This window comes from Bombus terrestris, chromosome 3, assembly GCF_910591885.1.
Source record: "Bombus terrestris chromosome 3, iyBomTerr1.2, whole genome shotgun sequence".
Taxonomy (NCBI): domain Eukaryota; kingdom Metazoa; phylum Arthropoda; class Insecta; order Hymenoptera; family Apidae; genus Bombus; species Bombus terrestris.
Genome location: NC_063271.1, coordinates 3792697 through 3816274, shown reverse-complemented (window position 1 = coordinate 3816274; position 23578 = coordinate 3792697). Strand labels below are relative to the sequence as shown.

At 31.9% G+C, this 23578-nt stretch overlaps 5 protein-coding genes and 1 long non-coding RNA gene across 11 annotated transcripts; 2 read left to right on the top strand and 4 right to left on the bottom strand.

Moving 5' to 3' along the window:
* Window positions 1-654: 654 nt before the first annotated feature.
* Window positions 655-1374, bottom strand: LOC100645904 (40S ribosomal protein S21). Its single transcript, XM_012320667.3, has 4 exons — window positions 1252-1374; window positions 1106-1163; window positions 846-981; window positions 655-768 (listed from the first exon to the last, which is right to left on the bottom strand). Exons 1-4 carry the CDS (start codon window positions 1319-1321, stop codon window positions 703-705), a joined length of 330 nt encoding a protein of 109 aa, XP_012176057.2. The 5' UTR covers window positions 1322-1374; the 3' UTR covers window positions 655-702.
* Window positions 1375-1742: 368 nt separating this feature from the next.
* LOC100646055 (ankyrin repeat domain-containing protein 29) lies at window positions 1743-12835 on the top strand. 3 transcript variants are annotated; one of them, XM_020868668.2, is made up of 9 exons: window positions 2984-3159; window positions 3479-3589; window positions 3645-4802; window positions 4897-4995; window positions 10953-11051; window positions 11130-11228; window positions 11363-11560; window positions 11646-11741; window positions 11961-12835. In XM_020868668.2, exons 3-9 carry the CDS (start codon window positions 4785-4787, stop codon window positions 12156-12158), a joined length of 807 nt encoding a protein of 268 aa, XP_020724327.1. In that variant the 5' UTR covers window positions 2984-3159; window positions 3479-3589; window positions 3645-4784; the 3' UTR covers window positions 12159-12835. The 3 variants fall into 3 exon arrangements, with proteins under 3 accessions (XP_003394236.1, XP_020724327.1, XP_048260319.1); XM_048404362.1 differs by lacking the exon at window positions 2984-3159 and adding an exon at window positions 3228-3352; XM_003394188.4 differs by lacking the exons at window positions 2984-3159; window positions 3645-4802 and adding an exon at window positions 1743-2086.
* A 179-nt stretch (window positions 12836-13014) lies between these two features.
* Window positions 13015-18864, bottom strand: LOC100646172 (condensin-2 complex subunit D3). 2 transcript variants are annotated; one of them, XM_003394189.4, is made up of 2 exons: window positions 15013-18840; window positions 13015-14927 (listed from the first exon to the last, which is right to left on the bottom strand). In XM_003394189.4, the coding sequence occupies exons 1-2, from the start codon at window positions 18558-18560 to the stop codon at window positions 14507-14509; spliced, it is 3969 nt and encodes a 1322-aa protein (XP_003394237.2). In that variant the 5' UTR covers window positions 18561-18840; the 3' UTR covers window positions 13015-14506. The 2 variants fall into 2 exon arrangements, with proteins under 2 accessions (XP_003394237.2, XP_012176058.2); XM_012320668.3 differs by having other exon boundaries at window positions 14685-14923; window positions 15013-18864.
* Window positions 13542-23470, top strand: LOC100646285 (syntaxin). Of its 2 annotated transcripts, none has more exons than XM_048404363.1 (9): window positions 13542-13788; window positions 14007-14102; window positions 14198-14291; window positions 14351-14425; window positions 19230-19427; window positions 19500-19573; window positions 19653-19790; window positions 19870-19980; window positions 23335-23470. In XM_048404363.1, exons 1-9 carry the CDS (start codon window positions 13756-13758, stop codon window positions 23353-23355), a joined length of 840 nt encoding a protein of 279 aa, XP_048260320.1. In that variant the 5' UTR covers window positions 13542-13755; the 3' UTR covers window positions 23356-23470. The 2 variants fall into 2 exon arrangements, with proteins under 2 accessions (XP_048260320.1, XP_003394238.1); XM_003394190.4 differs by lacking the exon at window positions 23335-23470 and adding an exon at window positions 20056-20180.
* On the bottom strand, window positions 20178-22452 carry LOC100645238 (lymphokine-activated killer T-cell-originated protein kinase). 2 transcript variants are annotated; one of them, XM_048404359.1, is made up of 7 exons: window positions 22303-22452; window positions 21806-21992; window positions 21573-21709; window positions 21264-21500; window positions 20891-21184; window positions 20583-20810; window positions 20178-20495 (listed from the first exon to the last, which is right to left on the bottom strand). In XM_048404359.1, the coding sequence occupies exons 3-7, from the start codon at window positions 21694-21696 to the stop codon at window positions 20347-20349; spliced, it is 1032 nt and encodes a 343-aa protein (XP_048260316.1). In that variant the 5' UTR covers window positions 21697-21709; window positions 21806-21992; window positions 22303-22452; the 3' UTR covers window positions 20178-20346. The 2 variants fall into 2 exon arrangements, with proteins under 2 accessions (XP_048260316.1, XP_003394390.1); XM_003394342.4 differs by lacking the exons at window positions 21806-21992; window positions 22303-22452 and having other exon boundaries at window positions 21573-21790.
* LOC125384714 lies at window positions 22535-23335 on the bottom strand. The gene is made up of 2 exons (XR_007223422.1): window positions 23177-23335; window positions 22535-23076 (listed from the first exon to the last, which is right to left on the bottom strand). It is a non-coding gene; the product is annotated as an uncharacterized LOC125384714 (long non-coding RNA).
* Window positions 23471-23578: the final 108 nt, after the last annotated feature.

Genomic DNA, 23578 nt, shown 5'->3' with positions numbered 1-23578 from the left:
TGAAATATTTTTACTCATTTAATAGATGTACTGTTTAATCTCGCAAATATATTAAAAATTTCAAAACATTAAAAACAATAAAAAAAGTATTGTACACTAATTTTTGATTACCAACAATTATAATAATAATTCGTGTGTGATAAATTGATATTTTAAAACAATATGGTAATCGATCAAGACTATACTTATACTATATACGTCCTTAAAATAATATTAGATAAATCTTCGAAATATTTAAGAATTTATACTATCTCTTATTATTCGAGGCGTTACATGCATAATACAAAGTTTAAAACGGATATATATTTTAAAACATTTGTAAATGTTTTTGTTAAATGCAGTTAAATATTAATATTTGAAATCATACTTTTTTGACATATGTAACTATATTTTTTAAAATGATTTTTATTTTTATATAATCATTGCATACATAATTTTTTAAACGGAACTAGCGAAAAAAGTTATTCCATCGTAACAAGCATGAAATATCTAAAAATTTATCTTTCTGTATCATATATATGTATATAATGATCCATTATTTCATATGTAAAACTCTATGTACAAATTATATAATAAATGATATATATAATAAAACTTTCATAAAATTATATGTACAATGGAAGTTAGCAGTTTGATTCAGTAATACACATTGTATTAGTTTTTTTTATATTTTTATTGAAAGAATAAAATAATTATCATAGATTAAAAATTTTTTGGTAATATACCATCATTTTTTGCAAGTCGTACCAAACAATCATCAGATTCACCCTGAAAAAATTAAGAAAGCAGCTATTTAAAAAAATGCTAATTTCTACCAATAATTAGTACAACAGTAAATAACGTACCATACGACGAATAGCGCCACAAATTGCATACATCTTTTGAGAGTCAGTCATGCGTCCAGTTTCAGGATCAACATCAGCAATACTTAATTGAATAGATGCATGATCCTTGGCATGAATGATACGATTACTCGATGAGCTATAAAATACAATTTATATAAGATTTATAGCCCATTTAACGTTAATTTATAGCTATATTTGCACTTTTTATTTAAAGGACATTGTTATATTATTAAAAGCAGCAATCCACGTGTATCACATACCATTTTCTTGGTATGTACAAGTCAACAAGTACTCCGTTGTCGTTCTCCATTTTTATATCTGTAACAGAGTTTAAAATATATAATATACACTATGTTTTGCACAGAATTATAACACTAGGAGCTTTTAAATTAAGATATATTCTTACTTTTGATTGCTAAATGTGCAAGGTAAAATGGCTCCGTACGCAAAAGAACTTTTCCGACAACTGTACGCATATATGCCAGAAACTAAAATCACGCTTACCAACATTGACAATAAGTCTCTATATATTTCTAGAGATTCAAATATATTTCTAATACATCCATATGAATACATATTAATCTGATATTAATTTTATAGTTTTTATGAATGTAAACATAATATTTGGAAACAATATAAACATTCAATCGATTATATAATATAATTAATATAACAAAGTAACATATGAAATGACTCGTAATATTTCTTTACAAAGCAATAAAAGAATAAAATATTTTTATAAAATAGCAATATTTATAATGAGGAAAATTAAATATATAATGCGATATATCTATATTCCAATTAAAGATAAAAACGAGCAAAAAAAATTGCGCGTGACAAGTATCGCCGCCAAGCGGACATCGAAGGAAATATTCCTTGTCTATATTACTGTCGTATAGTTCCATCGGGCATTCGGTGACTTGAAGTCATCCGGTAAATTATGATGCTTTTATGATGTGCCTTTGTATTTCGTAAACACGGTGAGGTGTGTTAATGTTCTGTTGCGCGTGTTTAAACAGACTGTGATACGAAAGTGTGTCCGATGTTAAAACATGTACCGTTTATTATATACATATTACAATTAAAGATAACACATGATATCTAGCCGAAAGTATGCTCGATGCACTGCGATGCAATTACAACATTAACGTTAAGTGCGCTTATATTTTTTCTCATAATAACAACAAAACGTTAATTGCGTCAGTACCAGCTACACGTGTTCATCGAACATGTCTATGAAGGTGAGCTTTTTTCTGTTAAAATTCAATTATATTTCACTCATTACCCAATGTATGCAATTTACTATATCGATATGTTTTGAATGAAACATTGCATGCCACGTTTTCGTATGCAATTCGAAATAAACAGAAATTACTGTTTTAATGTAATTTCGAAGATACTGTATGATACAGCTAATAAATCGCACGTATACAATTTTTTTATACTCGAAGAAGCAACTTCGGATAATCGAGCAAAAGGTTTAGATTTGAAATATTGTTTCTAGAATTTTAAATTGAAATCATCGTTTCAGAAAAAGATAAAATGTACGTTCTCCGAGAAAAACGTAATTAATTTTTTATGCTTATCATTTACATATTCATGAAAATTATCATTTACCATTAAAATATATATGTTTAATAAAAAAAGGTTTAATAAAAAATGACTTTGCTCGTGATCCTTTACGTGGCATGTATACGCTTAAGAACATAAAACTAGATGAGATCAGATGAAATTTATGGCGGACTGATGTCACTTCTTAGCTGTACAATAAGTTGCTAACACCTTGTCCTGTTTATTCTACGAACGAGTAAACACCGATTATGGGTTTTACAATATTTGAATATAACATGAATAAATGAATAATTTGAAATAACATGTATGAATAAATAATTTGAAATAGTCACGATCATAGATTGTAGCGATCGATTAAGATCACGGGAAATCTTTTTATGCATTGATTGTCGCGCTTAACATTAGATGACCTAGAAACATAAGTTAGTGATGCTAAACAACGTAACATTGCACTTTGATAAACTTACATGATTTATCCATTGCATAAAGGAATTATTTACGTAGAACTTGTTTTGCACAACTGCCTTTTAAATGAAATATAATACGCGCTCTTTTTCAGAATGTTTTTAGTACCTCATGAGAGCAGAATTTGTTTGCTCGATATTTGCTTGCCAACTCTGTCCGTCGATTTACATTTTAATTATGATCTCGTTTCGTGATTTCATGGCGTACATGACGGATAAGCATTCTGTTTCGATTAATTCCGTTAATAGGTGCTCTCGCTGAGACCAACATTCGAAAGGTGTGTATGTATGTGTTCTAAAAATATTGAAAAGTTTCACGTGAAAACCAGAGAGAGAAATTGTGAAACACAGAGCATAGCTTCGTAAAATGCGATTTCAGTTACAGTCGAACAAGTTTACTTCATCTAGCGTCCCTAATTATGATTGCTTAATCGATACGTGGTTGACAGGGGACCATAAAATATTCTTTTGGTAAAAGTAGTCGTGGAAACGAAACGAAGTAGAATTAGAAACAATATCAGAAAAAGTGACCGGTGTTGTATAGAATAAAAATTGCTCTAATTTTAAAACGATCTTTATTTCTTTCTCTGTTTATAGAAAGAATCACCTTGGGACGTAGAATTACATTTGGCAGCGGCACGTGGCGATGCAAAGCGTCTTCGAGTTCTCCTCGATTCTGGTCGCGTCCATGTCGATTGCAAAGATAAGGTAAATCGAAACCATCTTACGCAACTGAAGTAATATTATTAACAAAATTTTACAGATCGCAAGTAATAATTATCAGCAAGTCAGAATATCTTTGCATAACATTAACGAGCTTGGTAGTAACAGAAATTAAGTCTTACCAGCAAATCCTACAAATTCTAAGTTATCTATATTAACCTATTTCACGAAGGATTATAAAATTGTAAAAGAAGAAATCTATAATCCATTAATTTGTAATTTGTCAATTTGCTTAATATTATTATATAATAAGTTTATTGTGCAAGAGAGGAAAGATATATTCGTTCTCATTGACGCATCTACGAAATCATCGACATCGAACCAATAGATACCGTAGGAAATCAATTACCGGGAGACGATCTGTCGTTTCATTATGCAAATAACGACGCATCGTTGAAAGAAGGAATTCAAATAACGTTATTTCTAGTTTCAAAAGTGGCTTATTGGATTACGCACGGATATTCGTTCCACTTTGGCAGACGATCAAATTTAACCCGCTATATTCGGGGGAATTTGGAATTTGATCAAGAGAAGTAGCAGTTTTAACGTTAACCTTCTTTTAAATGTCATGGCGCCGTTTCCGTTTGCCCACTACCATTTAAAGGATATCTTAAGTCATTTTCCTTTGCTAATTTGCAGACGATCGGTTAAATTAATCGCGTCATTAAGGATTGGCCTTCTCGATTGGTCGTTACATCAATTGAGGAACCTTACTAACAATCGCCGCGTTATTGCACTAAATTACTGATGCAGCGACGACGCGTGATTCGACACACCGGAAATATATAAAAGAAGTGCAGAAAGTAGAGACAGTTTGAAACAAGCGTAAGATACTGAAGGAGTTACACGACAGATTTACGACGCTTAATTGCCTGTTTAATGATACTGGTTTGTAAGAGTAATCACGATACTTGCTCCGTTCAAATCAATTAGAAAGCAATGCAGGGGAGTCCTCATTATGGAGATCATATCGAGGTGCGCGCGACTGCGCACAGATGAATTTATAACCACTTGAATTAAGTTTATTCAAGTTCTGTGATATAAATTTGATTAAAAATGAAAGGAGAGAAAACATTAAGTATTTCTGCGTTGGTTTATTAGGATTAAATCTGTGGATCTTTATGCAAATTCATATTCTTACAGATAGGTACACGTAAGGAATTTCAACTCGAATGAAAGAATGTTTTATTTTCTAAATGTATGTACTTTACGATTTGTTATAAATGCACAGATATCCGCGATCTAATTATGATTGTTACTGACAGATCATTAACCAGGTAATTTGTTTTCAGGATGGAACGACTCCTTTAATATTGGCCGCCGCCGGAGGCCACATCGAAGCGGTCACCGAATTGCTGCAACAAGGGGCGGATCCTAATGCCAGACGGCTGGTAAGTCCTGAGTACACGTAGCCGGCCCATGAATGAACTAAGAATGAATGAAACCCGCTGAACGTGTACGTCCTGGCAACCCCGTTACCCACTGAATGGAAATACTCTTTGTGACCACAGAAAGTTATAGTTTCAATTGATCTCTTCGACCCTTGTGTGATCTAGTAGTCGAGTGAATCTTTTTCCTAAACTTTTAGATTTCTTAGTAAATTAGGAGAAATTATTACAAGTCGTTTCGTTAAAGTATTCTGGAGAAAATTTTAATAATTGGAAATTAGAAAAAGACAATTATTATCTTCGCGCTCTATAAATATTAGGGTGCTGCATAAATTCTGTCCGCCTCGACACATGGCGTGTAATAAATAAATTATTTAAATATAAATCCGAGGATTTTGATAAAAGAGGTATTCACATAAGTGGATGTTGTAAATTAGATTTATCTCTGATTCTGGCAGACAGAACTTACGAAGCAATCTAATAGAACAATATTTACGATGTATACCATGATATTGGGGTTTGAGCAAAGTACGAGCGTAAAATGCAAACACGATTACTCCCGAAAAACCAATTTCACGGCATCTCACTATCGTGAAAATTTGAAATCTAAAATTTACGATATGTATTCCGGAATTTAATTTCATTTCCGTCGAAGTAACTAGCTTTGATACTGTTTCTACCTTTATCTTAATTCCTATCATACGATGATACCGTACTCTACTCATATCCGATAATAAAACAAACTTTTACAAATCACGTTACATTCTCGATAATTATTAATCTTGGTTTAGGAGTAGAAACAAGTGTGTAACCTTGCTACAGTCTCTACTTTTTCGAAAATAGAAACGAAAGAAGACGCGATCTTCTTTGGTCTACTCACACAGAGCTTGGAAAGTCTGTGCGACATAAAAAGCTCGTCGCTTGTAACTTGTAACACGAGGCACCAGGAAGCGGTCGAGTGGCCTTTTTTAAGTGGCTCGCGACGATTTATCGCTGAGCCCACGTATACTCTCGGTGCAATCGAGGATCACGGTATTGTATGCAAATCCAATGGAACACAGGACACTGTCGCGATTTTCGGCCACGGAATGTCCGCTTAACATTCAATTAGAAGGAATACTTAAACGCGTGATTCATTAACTAAATCATCGATAATTTATGCAAGCTACCTGTCGTCATTGCGATTATTAGTTTATTTGTTATCTTTTTTCTTTGGTAATGTATAAACGAATTTGGTTGTAGAAACGGCTTCGTTTAAAAGAAATTATTAAAAAATATGTACCTACATAATGGTAACAATGGCTACAGATGAACATGATTAAAAAGATGAAACCTAAGCAGTGACTTGTTTCATCCTTTAACATGTATTTTTTATGTACATTTTTGCATCTTAATATTTTCCATAAATGCATAAACATCCGCAGTGTAACGATGACTCTCAAAACTTTCTTTCTCCTTGATGATTCTCGTACGAATCTCTCGACTCTTCCACGTGCATTCTCCGAATCTTTCCTCCCTCCCTACCGATACTCTAATATAAACTTTTATTCGATTCTCAAAATCATTTATCATCCGTATGAATTCTCACATTTCTTACAATCCAAATAATATCCGTATGAATTCTCACATTTCTTACAATCCAAATAATATCCGTATGTCCTTCCTTTCTTTAGGTGTAAAAACATCGACCTGCAAATACGTGACTCGAGATGTAGCCTGGAAAAAAGTAAAAAGAGGTCGAAAAACCCTTTTTTGGTATTCGAGACCAAGCGACGATGTTGTATAGGATGAATTACGCAAACGCGCGTTATGCGAGCTAAACGCGTGTTGACCCGTTACACAAACGATGCCACGTAGTTTCACTTCCAGAATTTATTTTTATTGACACCTACTCTAGTAGCTCTCTTTGCTTAGTCAGTAACCTAAAACTAGACTCGGTTGCCATTGATATCGATTTCCAACGGTTTATCGGTGATCTAGATGAATTCTTGATCGGTTCTAATTATCGAGAGAGAGAGGAGAGTCAACCGAGGAAAAGTAGATGCTTGAATATAAATGCGGGAGAGGCGCAATTAATCGCGAGTCGTTCTGGTTATTTCTGCGAGTCAGCGATCTTAAGTCGCTCGATTATTTGGCCGATAGGCGAGTTTCTAATTCATATTAGAGATTGGAAAAGCCTTCTCCCGAATCGAACAAACAGCGTGACTATTTCGTTTTCCATATTAGAAAATAGGGTTATCTCTGATTTTTTAATTAAGCATTGTGATTCGTGACGAGCACGTTCCTCTTAACCATGCTGACGTGCTTCAAAGCATATAACAAACGTGTGGTGACATATAGATGACTACTAAACTAAAATCTAACTTAATCAAGATTGATTTCTCCTTATTATTAATTTTCAATTTCAATTATAGAAATTTTGTAGTTAAAGGACGAACGGTTTAAAGATTATTTTTTTAATCGAAGGAGATATGCAATAACGCAAAAAGTCAGCAAAAGTGAACGTTGAAAACTATGTACAACAAAAGAAACCGATAGCATCGAAAGCTCAAACGCGAATTCATTAACGTCGGTCAATTAACCATAGCTCGTTCTGTAGTTTCTAAAAAGCGCGACCTGAATATAACGGACGATTTTTTCCCTCGTAAATAGCTTCGCTGCTGGCGCATAAGATACCTATATAAAATACGCCTATGTATACTTATACCGTGTATAAGCACATTCAAGGTTGCTGAAGCGAAGCATGATAGGTTGCATCGCGGGTATACGCCAATTCGCGTGTTTCTAATACATTTTAGCAGCGACGTCTGCCGTAATGTGCGACCAGCCGCGTAGAACGATTCACGTGCAGCGCGTCTAAACGCGGCTTCTGCACAAATTACCGGTATCAGCTTGAAAATCGTGCGTGGGCGTTCGTGACACACTGATCCCTTAAGTTTGGCCTCGTTCAAGAAACAGACTTTCGACCGGTTCAAACAAATCTTTTTCGTGGCTAGCAGCAAATATCTTGTTACTCGAATATCGAGTTTCGTGCATTCTACGTTGCATCCTCTATCAATGTTTTCGTTTTCAAATGCTGGTCAAACTGGCTTCACTAATTCGATCCAGTATCAGAAATATTTCTTTCTTAATTTAAGGTTATGTTCCACCCGTGAAGAGATTTCCGTAGTTAGATTCCCTTCTACGAAATATTATTTTTTGGCTTAATTTACGAAGGCTTAAACTTAAGAGTGCATTCCGAAACTAAAGATCTGGTATCTAACACGGCTGACTTATCGTAATCTTATCTTGTTCATATATATTGGCCCAGATACCTATTATCTGAGTCATGAGTTCCCGAAACTATTACTCTCAATTTTTATCGCTCATAAAAACGAAAGAATACTAGGAAGATGAAAGAGATTGAAAGTTTCCAATTTTCAAATATTTGTTTCTTCAGGAACCGTTTATTTTCACACGGAAAAGATCATCGGTACATATGTTATCGATACAACGATACGTTCGTCGTTTCTTCGAGATTCCCGAACATACTGATCTGACGGAAATTTTCCAAACTTCGCCGGCGCTTCATAAGAATTTCAAATAAGCTATCAAGCTCGTAGCACGCGAAAGCGTGTTGTATCGCATAAATACGGCAAGCGCGATAAAGTAGCGTGCGTTGGAAAGCAAATTGCGCGCAGGAAGTAATAAGTCCATTATAAATCGGCGATGCCCATCATCCGTCCGAGCATCCTCTCCGTTTTGAGCGGCACGCATTCATTGATACGATCATCATCTACCGGGGACCAGGGTGCAATACGCGCCGCAGGTACCATGCACCATTTGCCACTAATTACCGCGTTCGCCCGCAGTAGATTCAACAAATTAATTAAACTACAGGGCAAAGGAGGTTTAGACTGGTATCAAAAATAACTTTGACCTTTTATCTCGTCCTACTTTACGCCCGTTACTTACACCGCAGGATTCCTACATCTGTATTTGTACTTGCAGATTCTTGTTTTACGAAATCAGCACCAGATAATCGTTTGATAAGTGTATTTCTCGGGAATCGTTGATAGTGCCGAATTACCTTCAAGTTTGACCCTTACTAAAGATTAATTTCTATAAAATGAACCTGGAGTTCTTAATTTTGAAAATTGTTTGAACATTTATCATCAGCAGGATTCTTTTACACGATAGGTTGTCGATATTTGCGAATTTACAAGTAACAACATTTATAAAATTTTCATGTACGATTTCTGTTCTGTTATTACCGAGTATCGGTGTTGATAACTCGTAAAATTTCACTAACAATATTAATTCAATCGTGCACGAGAGCTCAGATTAGTATGACTGTAGTATTTAATCATAAGTCGTTAAGAACTGGAATAGTATATCATTCCCAAGATCCTCGACTATGACGTATGTACGCGTGATCGAATGCAGGTTGAGTGGAGTAAAAAATATTCAACCACGACGGCGACTGTTACCGTGACTAGAGACAGGTTGATCGTCGTTATAGAATTTCTGCGGTTTGTAATGGATAGGTATTATGTCTCTTGGATTGATATGCTTGAGGAAACATTGGAACTCCGTGAAACATGTGCAAGTGTGCACCTAGAACACTGTGGTAATTTCTCTATATAGAACCATAAACTAAATACATGTATGTACATGCAACGAAAAAGGGGAACATAGCCTAATTCGAACAACAAATCGATCGAGATACCTAGTTTTTTCGGCAGCGATTATCGATACTTCAAGGCAATGAAACAACGTCAGTGAAAGTGCATATACATATAGCTGACATTTGAACAGGTTCGGTTTGCATCGGTCTGAACACATGCTGTTCCTTTCGTGGATATTCGAAACGCACACCAGTACTTTCTCTCCTTTACCAATGGATAGATATTCGATTCGAAATCGCTCTCTTTTTATTCGGTTATTCGGATCCGGCATTTATCCTCTAATTGCTCTCTTTGTAAATCATCAGCGGATGTTGGAATCTTACGTTACAATGATAGAAATATTCTATTACGATCAGAATAGAGTTCAATCGATAGTACATTAATTGTTCTGAAGACATTAAATAAACAGTCAGGTATCAGTTCTTCATAAACGCAGGAAGGACATATCTGGCGTATTATAATAGGTACTGTGTCGCGGCAAAGGCGACAGGATGTCGCTCTCGCTGTCAATTATCCGTAGGTATCACCATCACAGAAGGAGCTGGCGATAGTAATAATAAATTCGGTCTGAATATATACAGGTAGAAAGGCGCGTCTCATCAGGGATAATAAAATGAAAAATTCATGGGTTATTCATGCGGAACTTGAGAAGGATGTGACATTTGAACACCGAATGTGCTACTAATTATTCAGTTATATATATATATATATATATATATATATATATATATATATATATATATCTTTTAAACACTTTTGGAATACATTGATATTCTGGAATTTACGTAGTTATTATTATTACCACTTTCGAAAGTGTAGAAGCGTTTTATTGTTTCTTCGACAATCTCTATTTTCAGCTTTCTCTTCGTACTCCGATAATCGATATCGATATACTTTTTTGGGAATCGTTGTTCTCTTTTCTTTTTGTCAATACCCCCGAGCATTCTACAGACAATAAAAATAGTATATTCAGTCAAGTTTTATAGACAAAGCTACGATTTTACGTTTTTATGAATCCTACAGTCGATTCTTGTAGATATTTTTAATTACAGCAAAACAAACTTTAGTATTGTAACATTGATGATATTGTAACACTTTGTACCCAAGTTATTTCTATATTTTATTCTACTCTAACGTATTCTACTCTGTTTACAGAAGTAGCAAAACAGTAATCTTAGATAGATCGTATGTCTTCTCTCCGTGCCATAAAATTCGGGAAGCTTTCTGGCACTTTATACAATTGCCTCGACATCCTACTCAAATCTTTTACACTGTATTACTTTTTATTTTTAGACGGGTACCACGGCGTTGTTCTTCGCCGCTCAAGGTGGCTACATGGACATCGCCAGCCTTTTGTTGGAGCACGGTTCCATCGTCGACTCTTGCAGCATAGTAAGTTGTACTGTAGTAAAGAGTATCGTGTAGCCAGGTGAAATGGAAACGTTCGACAATTTCTGGTTGCGATTGCAGGACGGCGGTACCCCACTTTTTGTCGCGTGCCAGTGCGGTCACCTAGATGTTGTTGAGGGACTGATTGAAAGAGGCGCCAATCCGAACGCTTACATGAAGGTGAGCTGGTTTGGTTGGACTTTTACGATAAAGAATGTCGTTTATCAAATGTAGAAGAATTATTCCTAACGTATAGTTAGCGACTACCGAATTAAAAAAAGAAAAAAAGGTAACAATTTGCTTAATATTTGTAGGATGGGGCCACGGCATTATTCATCGCCGCTCAAAATGGCCACTTACGTATCCTAGAGGTTCTTCTGGAGCATGGGGCAAAAACGGACGCGGCAAGAACCGATGGTGCCACGCCTTTATGGATAGGAGCGCAAATGGGACACGATCACGTTGTGAGGAGGCTTTTGAAAGCTGGTGCGAAGGTCGATGCCACCAGACACGTAAGTCGAGAATAATCGGACAAAGAGAGGAAGCTGGAATCGACTTTTCAAAAGAATGGTTGGTGTAGAGTGTTTTCTTTTATAGGATGGCGCGACTCCGCTATTCAAGGCGGCTCACAAGGGTCATACCGCTGTTGTAGGCGAGCTACTCAAGTACCGTCCATCTCTTGGTATTCTTCCAGTAAGTACAAGTGTCTCTTAAACTGAAACTCAAAATTCTCGACAAATCTATAAAAATCACACTCAATATATAATATTTAACAAAAATTACAAAAATAATTTATAAACAATTATGAAAAATATATCTATGTTAGATACTGTAGGGTATAATAATTCTAATGATAATGTGTTCTGTTTGTTATAGTTCATTTAAAATTACAAAAGATAATTACTGTTTCAGAATGGTGAAAGTGCACTGCATGCAGCAGCATTAACAGGACAAATGACTGTTACAAGACAGCTGGTAGGTGCAGGAGCGGATCCTTTACTCATGAATCAAGAAGGTATCACGCCCCTTCAATTAGCTATTAGGCACTCACAGACACAGGTGGCCAACTATCTGAAGGATAAAGTTAGAACGCGAACGGGAACGTCCTAGCAAAATACGCGTTTATCACCTACGTGCTAAAATAGAAATTAAGGTGAAAGAACGAAGAAGGAAGAATATACAGACTAGTGAAAGAGATCAGTATTTCTAAAGAAAATGTAATATATATACATATAATGTATATATATACTTTAGACATAGTTTGTATACAAGATGATCAAGTGATTACATCTTCATCATATTTCGCGTAGCGTTAAATAAGATTCAAAAATAAGAGAGATGTTGATTTATGCTACAATCATAAGACTGTGGTTTAAAACTCCATCATTTTCTTAAAATTGTTTGTTCAGTGTGTATATATATTTGGATAAATATAAAACACATCCTATAGTATTTAAAAATAGGTGAACTATATTTTAATGTATTCTCTTGTTGTAAATATTTTACAACGTTGAAAGTTCTAAAAAACACTCATCGATGTACACGGCATACATCCCACAGAGTTAGTTTTGCGCTAAAACTATATATCTTGTTAATACTGAACTTGTGGTTATATATATATATATATATATATATACCTTTAAATAATACAATCATTTTGTTCTAATTGAGGGTTCTATAAGACTGATTGATTTGCCTTGAAAAAGAGAGTAAAATTTAATGATTTTTTAGTACTATGTCTATTTCTTCTTGTTGATTTATTTATATATTATATTAGTGTTAACGCGGTACGCACAGAAAAAGGGAGAGAAAATATATTTCATGTTCTTAAACTATTCTCTATGGTGATATTAAGATATTTTATTTAGATGTATTATGTTATTTAGATGTAATGAAATATATTTATAATTGCTTGTTTGATGTTACTTTATAATATAATAAATACATTTACTGTTTTCCCAAAGTGTTATATTTATTTATAGCAATTTATTGAACGAAAAGCAGAAAATGTTTAGTCCGTAAATTTAAAATAACACAGAAAATACTTTCGTTAACCACTATCCTTCCTTTATAATTACATGCTGATAAAATTACATATAAATATTAAACTTTCCTTTTTCTTCATTTAGTATCACAGAACTTCAACTTTACATTTTAACTGTATCTTTTATCAAATTGCAATTAAATATAAATCATTTTTTCGAAATATATTTTTAAGTAATAACTTTTAATAGTGTGTGCTTATATTCATAGTTGACAAGTGACAATTTCTTCTTGATATAAATACAACTATTATTTATGCAAACAAGGAAGCATCGTAGTTTTAAAAAGGGACTATTACTATTATTATAACATACAAAAAAGTGCATAAAAGAACAAGTCAAAGGTTTATAATTCATGTCAATGCTGTCCTTGTAGTCCAGATGCTAAGTGCCTATTTCCTATTTCATTTCAGATGCAAAGCATCTTCTAAGTAATGCAGTGTAACTGTGAAGCGAGTCGAGTCGTACAGAAAATAAAACCACTTACAAATATATTTAACTGATTTTCGTAAATTATACACAATCAATTATAAATAGTAATGTCAACGGCACGATGGATTTTATCAATTATCTCTACTGCACTGATAAGATAGATAAAAAACATATTTTATGTGTTTAATTTATGAAATTATCAGTTATACGCTGATTCTCAAACAATATCTATCATGGTCCGCGATCGAATGCCGGAGTTACGTGCCGTTAGTGTTTTACCATTCTATAAATTCAAATTTGAACTTTATCACTTACATTATGACATTAGAATTTGAATAAAATTACGCGTAAAGTATTATATTTATAATAAATAACATAAGTAATAAGATCTATTATGATAATATTTGTCATCGCCTTTATAAATATTGTCTCTCACTGTAAAAAATCGATATATAATATACTGTTTCTTACCACTTCTCTTTAGTATCAAAATAGTAGTACTATGTTTGGTAAAGGATTTTTACAAGATGTACGCATACAAATGTCCCAAAATAAAAAATTGAAGGAAGTATTAGATCAAGTACGTATATGTAAATATATATGAATATTTAAGTTATCATTTAAATATCACAGATTTTTATATTAGTAGTAGATATACAAATAATATTAATATAGGTTGAGGAAGTTCGAGACTTAATTCAACTTATTGCTGCCAATACCGCTATTGTAAAGGATTTACATAATAATGTTTTATCATACACTAATAAAGGTAAGAACAAAGTACCAAATGTTGTACTTACATACTAATTAACAATTTGTATGTTTCAGATATACAAAAAGAATTGGAAAGTCGAATGTATACTATTTCACAAACGTCATTTCGTATTCAACGAAAATTAAGAGGTAGGTTTAATTTTTCCTACGTTTTTACACAGTGCATCATAAATAAAAATAAAGAAACAGAGATAACTTGTCTTACTTATCCTAATCAGACTCACTATCATCTTGAACCTGGAAAATATTTCTTTCTCTTATTTCGTGATCAAATAGTTCATTTTCATTTTGAAAGAAACTGGAAAGTCTTCTAACTCTTGAAGCACGACCTACAGTGTTATTAGATTCAGAATTAAAACATGTAGGTGTACTTGTACTAGGACCAGGTTGTGAAGGTGAACATAAAATTGAGTTTGAATATGTTGGGGAATTCAAACTATCTAAAGCCCTGATTGGTGAATTAGAATTTAACAATTGCGGAACCGAAAGACGCTCTAATACAATCTTAGGGTGTAAATTACACATCGTTAGATCTAAATTTTTATTGGACGCACTTTGATTATTAATTTCTGATGCAGAATTTTCTTCTTCAGTAAAATTCTCATCATCAACTGTAATGTCTTCCATCTGTCTAAAATATATTAACATTAATAATCAGTAATATAAAATTAATAAGTCAATAAGTAATATATAAGATTAAATAAATTTGAACATACTTTTTAAACTGCTCCACTTCTTTTTCCAATTCAGGATATTCGGTTACTATGTTTAATAGTTGGTCCTTGTTATATTCAGAATATGTTTTAACTAGAATCTTTTTTACAACATTTTCTAATGGTGATTTTAAAGTAGATAATTTTATTCTAAGTTTTATTAATCTAGGTAGTAGAACATCTAAACCATATTTCTTAATTCCTTCAATAATAATGCTAATAGCATTAGAAGTTGGAATATTTGTTTGAGCTCTACATTCTTCATCTTCTTGTTGGTCATCATCACCTTGTCTGTTAAAAGATGATGGTCGTAGACGCTCGTGACTTATTATATACAATGCATCCTTTAATACACCTGCTCCTTCTTCTTTTTTAATGTCAATCAAATCAACACAAGTTCCATCAAGTATTTGACTAGTTACTTTTACAAGCAATTTCATCTTTCCTGGAGGATCTAAATGATCCAGCATGAAATCATAAATTATTCTCCGTTTCTTTTCATTTCTTCTTCCAGGAAGTGTTAAAGCTTTCTTTTCTTTCTCACACATTTTATGGTGATAAATTTTATGTTGAGATTGATAATTATTATAATGATATATGCTCTGTAGAAATTGTTGTGATATTAATGACTTATTCTTTGTTAAAAGCCGTTCTTCTATGAGAAAAATTGTTAATTCACGTATCATATTGTCCGAATCCGACAACATTGTTAATATATGAAAAAAGAAAGGACCCTTAATTTTTATGTAATCTTCCAGAAGAAGTTGAATAAATATCACCACAATAGCCTCTCGTACTTGTGGAGTTGAATTTTTCATACTTACACACATATCTGATAAGTATGGTTCCACCAAAGCAGTGAACCTAACACAAATATCAGCTAAAGCTTTTGCAGCATTTATTTTCACAGCAATTTGAACAATCGAATCTAGATTTGTTTCTTCTCTCATTAATTTACCAAATATTTGGACTACTTCTTTAGCAATTTCACGATCTCTCATTGCTTGCTGTCCAAGAATAACAACTGCTGAAGCTTGCAGTTCTTCTATTGGTTTTATAATTTCTGGTAGTGTTTCCCATTCTAATAACATTCCTTGCAAAATCCGTAGCGTTAATGGTGAAATCTTGCAGCTGCATAAAATTGTTGCATGTCCTAATGTAAACATAGCTCTTAAATAATTGGGTGGTGCCTCTACATCTTCGTTTTCATCTTTAAAAATTTTTGCAATTTCTATCTCTGAAATCTTTACCAGATTTAGCATGTTTGATTCTAACAAATTATTATTTTTATCAGGATTTAAATAATGAGTTATATTGTGTATAATATCCAAACAAATGCTAATTAATCCAAAATTAATCTTGAATTGTTGCAAGCATTTATATAGATAGGTATGAAGATCTTCTAGAATCTCATAATCTAAAGACTTCCAAGAACATCTTAAAACTTGCAAAACTAAACTTGTGTAAAAATTATTTTCTAGAAAAATTTGCTGATAATTTGAAAAATATTTGTTCATATCTGGTAACTTGGTATTTTCAGCCAATGCAACCAAAAAGACCCAAGCTTCTATGTTATTATTTGTTCCAATATGAGATTGTATATTTTTCATTATAGATTTAGTAATAACACCATTTTTAACCCATAAGCTACAGGCTTTTGATAAATGTCTTCTCATTTTCATATTTGCTACAGCATTTAAAATTTTCCATGGCAAATTATCTGCAATAGTATCAGTAGTTGTAGAAATATTTTGTATTCTATTTAATAATAACTCTTCTAAACAACCTAGCACCTTTTCTTGTACTTTAATTTCAATGTCAAATATTTGTGGTATAACAGTCTGTACCCATTCATTTAGGAGTTGAGAATTATCTGGAAATTGTTCTAAAAGTTGAGATAGAACTTGTACAGCAAATCGCCGCACGATTAATACTGGATCTCTGCATCTGAGACTAATTATAGGTACAATTTCATGTATCAGAAATGGAACCATTACAATCAAATTTTTTAAGATTTGCAATGTGCTTCGTCTTACCATTGCTCTTTCATCTTCTACTCTATCTGCCAACATAGTTATTAGTGCATTTGATCCTGGTAATAAATCAGTATCCTCAGATAGAGAATTCTTTATGTCATGAAATGTAAGAAATTGTTTATCTACATCTGACTTTTTAAATATAGTTAAAAATATTTCTTTGTCCTTTTCATTGCTTGATTCTGTAAATTCAGCAATTATAGCCATGGCTTTTCCTCTTACCATACTTGAACAATCCATACATCTAGTCAATACAATTGCAAAGAATACTCTTTTTACCTTAGCTTTTAAGTAATCAGTTATACTGCAATTCACCAAAAAGGACTCAAGTAATAATTTTCCAATTATTTCTTGGGCGAATAATCTAAAAGGTATCTTTGAATGATGTGACAATAGCATTAAATCCTTAAAGGCTTCTAGTGCAATATTCTGGTTACATATTCCAAACAGTTTTAGCAACACATTAGCTTGTTTTTGTCTAGCTTCAAGTCGATCTGGACAGAACAACATTATATGTTGTATCAATGTTAAAATTGCAGTTTTGGCTTCTTTCTCATATTCATCCAATAAATTTTTTACAAAATTTATAGTATGCTCACGAATATTTGTAATAATTTTTGTTTGTGCATCCATATGACTATATAACAAACATGGTAATAGGTACTTTGCTATGATGGTTATAGTTATTTTGACTGGTCCATGTTTATTATTACATAATTCTTTCAAAGCTGCATAAGCATTTTGTGGCAATGAAACATTCAAAGTACCTGCTTTTTTATTAAAACATTGACCAATTATGTAATTATCCTCTATCTTTGTAACTTCAATTAATTTAAGAATGGTAATATCTAGTAACTGTGCATGATCTTTAAACCAGAATGATTTTATCATCAAAATAAAACTGCAAATTATAATATTTAAATTTTGTATGAGACTTTCTTTTTCACTTTGTGAAAGAATTATGGTTTCATTCATTGATTGTTCAGTGATATTTAGATCATCTAGACCTATTGTTTTATTATATTTCTTAACAGAAGGCAATAAATGTTCAGAGCCTATTTTTATTGTCTCTATGGCTCGTTGATATAAAGTAGGATGAAATACATTGAATGCGCAGCTACCCGGAATGGCCAAAAGTATAAAATATAAATTAGTCGCATATAAACATGATTGTCTTGTTTCTTCATTGGCTGTTTTGCTTTGACCATTTTTTATTATATAACCCAATACAGCTAATAAAGCACGTACATTTATATCCATAGAAATCAATGTATTCCAAGATATTTCAGAATCATAATTTTCTGAGTTATTCTGATCATCACCTTTTTCTAGCCAAGTTTTTACAACAGTACAGGATTCGTTTAAAAGCAATCTCATGTCCTCACTCTCTAAAAACATTTGATACTCATCAGGTGGTTCATTATAAATCATAAATTCTCCATCCCACACAGATTGAATCCAGTCTTCGTTTAATTCACTAAATTTAAAATTATCGAATATTTTTAAAGGTTCCATAGTAACAATTGTATTCAGTTTAGATCATTTTAAACGAAACTACAATTATTATCACATTTCTCTATCTTATAAATGTAAACATAACCTTAACTTATCATTTGATAAAGAAAAGTTATGGCCTCAGGTTATCATTTTTTGAATACATATCGATAACGATTTCATTATTTCATTATGGTATGAACCAACAGAAAACTTTATTGATAGTTTATCACAAAACATTTCGTATAAGCTACAAAGAACTGTAAAATAAACTTGGGCGTCCATTCGAAAGCGGGAAACTGACTGACCAATTACATTCATTAGGAAGTGCAACGTAAAATAATGCGACATTGTAGCAATTTTACATACTGTAGATTATTGAACATTTTTTACATAATGTAAACAAAAATTCCATATTTTACCAAATAATTAGTGTTTTAATTAACTAACAGTATATAATAAGTTAGTATAAGTAGATTATATATCAAAATCAATCAAAAGATACTTTAACCATTAAAGGCTATAATTTACGCGCATAAAAATATGTATGTCACATGGTTTTACAAAAATTGAATTATAAAAAAATATGATGAATTTTATGATGAAAAAATTAAAGAATTATCTAACTTTATTTTAGGTTTCAGTTTTTGTCTTTGTAAATTGTTAAATATTTTTTACTTATTTTTATAGAAATGGGAAAGGAAATCACTCGTCTTGATGATTTAACTTTAACCAGCGCGAGGGAAGGTCCTATACATCTACGAATTAAAGTAATACAACATACAACGATGATAAAACTATTCTCTGAAATTATGGAAGATTATAACATATCTATGATAAGATATCATGAAAAATGTCGTTTACTTTTACATCAACAAAAAATGTTAAGTATGTTTCTGTGAAAATTGTATATCATTTTCATTTAAATACTAGTGCGCATTATTTTTGCTCATCTTTTAGTCCGAAAACATATTACAAGCGAAGAATTGGAAAAATTACTCGATGCTCAAGGAAACAACTTATTTGTTGATAATGTAAAAATCAGATCTATTCTTTTACATTACCAAATTTTGTAAAATTTAAATAAGTATATATGAATTATTTTATAAATAGATTTTAGAAGATAGTAGAATTGCAAGGCAACAATTATCTGATATTCAAAGTAGGCATAATGATATAGTCAAAATAGAAAAATCTATTGGAGAAGTTAGAGATATGTTTACGGAAATGGCATTTCTTATTGAAAGACAAGTAAGTATGAATAGGCTATATAATTAAATATAAATTTTAAATATACACATATAAAAATTTATATTTTTTGTCTTAATAGGGAGAACAAATAAATAGTGTAGAATATTTTGCTGGAAGGGCAGCAGATGATGTTGATACTGGTCGTATTGACCTTAAAAAAGCAGAGGAAAGAAGTCAGAGACATAGAAAGGTATTTGCATTAAAAATAATAATTGTGTATGTAGTAAGATAACATTATCATTTAATAAAAAAATATTTCTTTTAGAGAAAAATTAAACTTGCTATCATAATTAGCACAATAATTATCATTTTGTTGATGATCATCATTTTCTTGTAAGACGAAAAAGATATAAAATTTTGTAAATAAAAATGAGATTTGTTGAAATGAAATGAAATTGAAGATATTTATTATGAAAGTAATAAAAATCAGTATATTTAGATAAATAAAAACAGTTGTTACATGTCATTAATCTGATTCACAGCTATATCAAGTTATAACATTCATAAAATTGTTTATTTAAAAAGTATTAAAAGCAGTAATGTATATATTTATATATTATTTATATACATAATTTTTAAAATAATTATCAAGACCTTTTGCACTAGGCCTCACTTTATAGTCTGCAGTAGTGCATGCAAAAAATACTTCAAGTACTCTCTCATATTCTTTTCCTAGATTAATAGCAGGTAATGCAGGACGAGTACCTGTGACCATCAAGGTATTATAATTTGGCATATAACCTGTCAAAAATTACTCCACATTTTACTAAAAAATATTGTGAAAGAACTTACCATAATTTTTATTGCATATTTCATTAAGAAAACTATTATCATCATCTATATTTATATCATGTTCATTTGTTTTTGTATTGCCATTCATCTGCATTTCTAACATTGAATCATCTAAGCAGGATTCATCCATTTCTGAGGATTCTACATGAGGTGATGATAAGGCTATCATCTCCCAAACTACAAGACCACATGCCCAAATATCTGCTTTATTTGTAACAGGACCATTCTCTAAAGAGTCAAATTTATGATCATTCATATTACCCTTTCTATGTTATGTTAATTTTTATAAATGTTAAAAATTAACTAACCAAATATTATTTCAGGTGCACTCCAACACTCTGTTCCCACATATGTGAAGTTTTCATTTGAAGTACACATTTCTAAACTATTTGTAAGCGGCAAAGACACACCAAAATCACATAGCTTAACAGTTTTATAATCTGCAGAAACTAACACATTATAACTTTTTATATCACCATGTAAAATATGGGCAGTATGATGCAAATATTCTAATCCTTTAACAATTTCATATGTTATTTTTAAAATGTCTTTAGCAGGAAATGGATCATCACCAGCTTCGAGTCTTTCTTCTATCTTATCACCTAAAAAAATTATATTAATACAAAAACTATATTTTCAAATTTTCAAACATATTTTCATGTTTTGGATACTTTTTTATACCTAAAGAAGCGTCTAATTTTTCCATTGCCAAGCATGGCTCGCCATTTGAAAGTTCCGTAAAAGCCCGAAAACCAACAATGTTCGGATGATTTAATTTACGAAGTACTTCTGCTTCGAATCGAATGCGTTCATTATATTTTTTATTTTCCTTAATTTTGCAGTTACGTTTTTTTATCGCCCATGGAGATCGGATAAAACCAACTTTTGGAGATCGTTCCAGACTAAATACGTTAACACCTATTAATATGTTTACGTGTTAAAAAATATTAATATTGATAGTAACAAATTTAAATGTTCATATCTTTTTACCGCATCCATAACCTATTTTCTCTAAAAACGGTGAAGCTGGTATTTTAATAGGCGTTTGCAATTCTGGGTTATTTTGTAGCCTACTTTTATACCTCTTCGTTGTCGGTGTCTTAAATTCACTCATTGTACTACTGTTTCTTAAAAAATTTACACAAATTTAATCAAATATGTTCCTCCGTTAGTCAGTTGGATTTGAAATTTTCTCGATATTAAGGCGCTCAAGTAATACCAACCTTATGGACTATGACAGAAAGAAAGTTAATAATATCAGCTCTGATAATATCAACATCTTTTCTGTATTTCTTGAATTACTTTTTTATATCCACCAATTATGCAAAAAATAATAATTTTAAAAATTATTTATAACATTTTACACTTGCGTGTTAAATTACTATTATTGTTTACCATAAAAAAGCGCACCTAAAAATAACAAAGTAATTTAAATAGGTATACAAAGAAGGTAACAAAAGAATTTAGTATTTATATTGTATTAAGTTCAAAATATCCTTATTTGTTCCGAAATTTTAAGCATTGCTTTTGACTTGATCTTAATTTACGTTCTTAGATTTCCAGATTTTAAGTATATGTATAAAAAAATGTAAAAGTTCCTAATGACTTTTAGTCATTATTAAGCTAGGAGATATATAATTTCAAGCGATATGTTTAATACCCTTAATGCTTTCCGAGTACGATCAATTTGTAATCGATGTAACACTATCCTGCAACCTACCAAGTTTACTCTACGGCTTTGCATTTTCGTTAGTCGCTTGAGTAGACACTCTATCGGGTGTAAAGGATTCCTCTAATGATGCTTTCTGCTTGAAATAACTGTTCGTTTTTTCAGAAACGCTTTTGGATATCGATGAAATTTGAAGCTCACATTACAATGATGATATTTGCTTAAAATCGTTCTTTCAAGAAATTTTTATTGTACTGAAAATTTCTCTTTTTCTTATAATATTTTTCCACTTATTTTTCTGTTTTTTACAACATGATATTCTTACACTTTCAAAGTTCGTCGCTTGATCAATTAAATCCTATTCTCCTGCATTTAACGATGTTCCCTGTGCTACCTCCTTCGTCTCAAATTGGCGAATATGTTATTTCATATGCGAAAAATGAATAGTTGATGATTTATATTGGTACCAGGTAACAAGGTATTGGTTGATACCTTGTTAAGTACTCTGAAGGATATTGCTTGTGGTTTTAGAAATTGTTTCGAACTAAAAAACGTTCTCTCTGCGTAGCAACTTTTGTTTTGAACTAGGACAGTATTTACAATTAGCAACCATAAATTCCGTTGTACATAAATTCTATTGGTTTCGAAATTAGCGAGCAATATCTAATTAAATGCTCGCTTTTGCAAAACAATATCAACACTTGAATGCTTTTGTAAAGGAGTTGAAAATCATCCAGGCATTCGTTGGAAAGGTGACTGGGGCAAAAATGATCTGACGTCAAAGTCTTCGCCGTGATGGCACAGAAGCTGATGAATAATATCACCCTAAACAGAGATAATCGATTAATTTTGAACGCGTTTCGTAGCTAAGAATAAGTTCGCGTGACGTAGAGCTTTATTTGTTACGAGAAAAGGTGTTGCGTACCGTGTTAAAACTCATGATTTTCACCTCGTTTAAAAAATAAAAGAATCAACCAGAAATGAGCGATTCTGCTTTGAACTTATATATAGGCTTGTTTAGAATTTGATATTTGTTAATATATATATACAGCATATCTATTGTAGTTAAATGTTCATTTCCAGGAAATATCAGAGAAAAAGTAAAGGTATTTACGACGATATAAAGTTCTCTCTTAAAACGCATTAAGCGTTATGATCATCATCTTCCTGTCGGAATATTCCTTTTGGTTCTCATTGATAAAGTGCATATTGAAAGCAGAGAATTTATTAGTCGAACATGGAACATGTTTTTTTATTAGATCTTAAATTAAATTAGCTCGACGAAGGGCGCTGGAATATAATTATAATGTACAAGTAAATATACTTC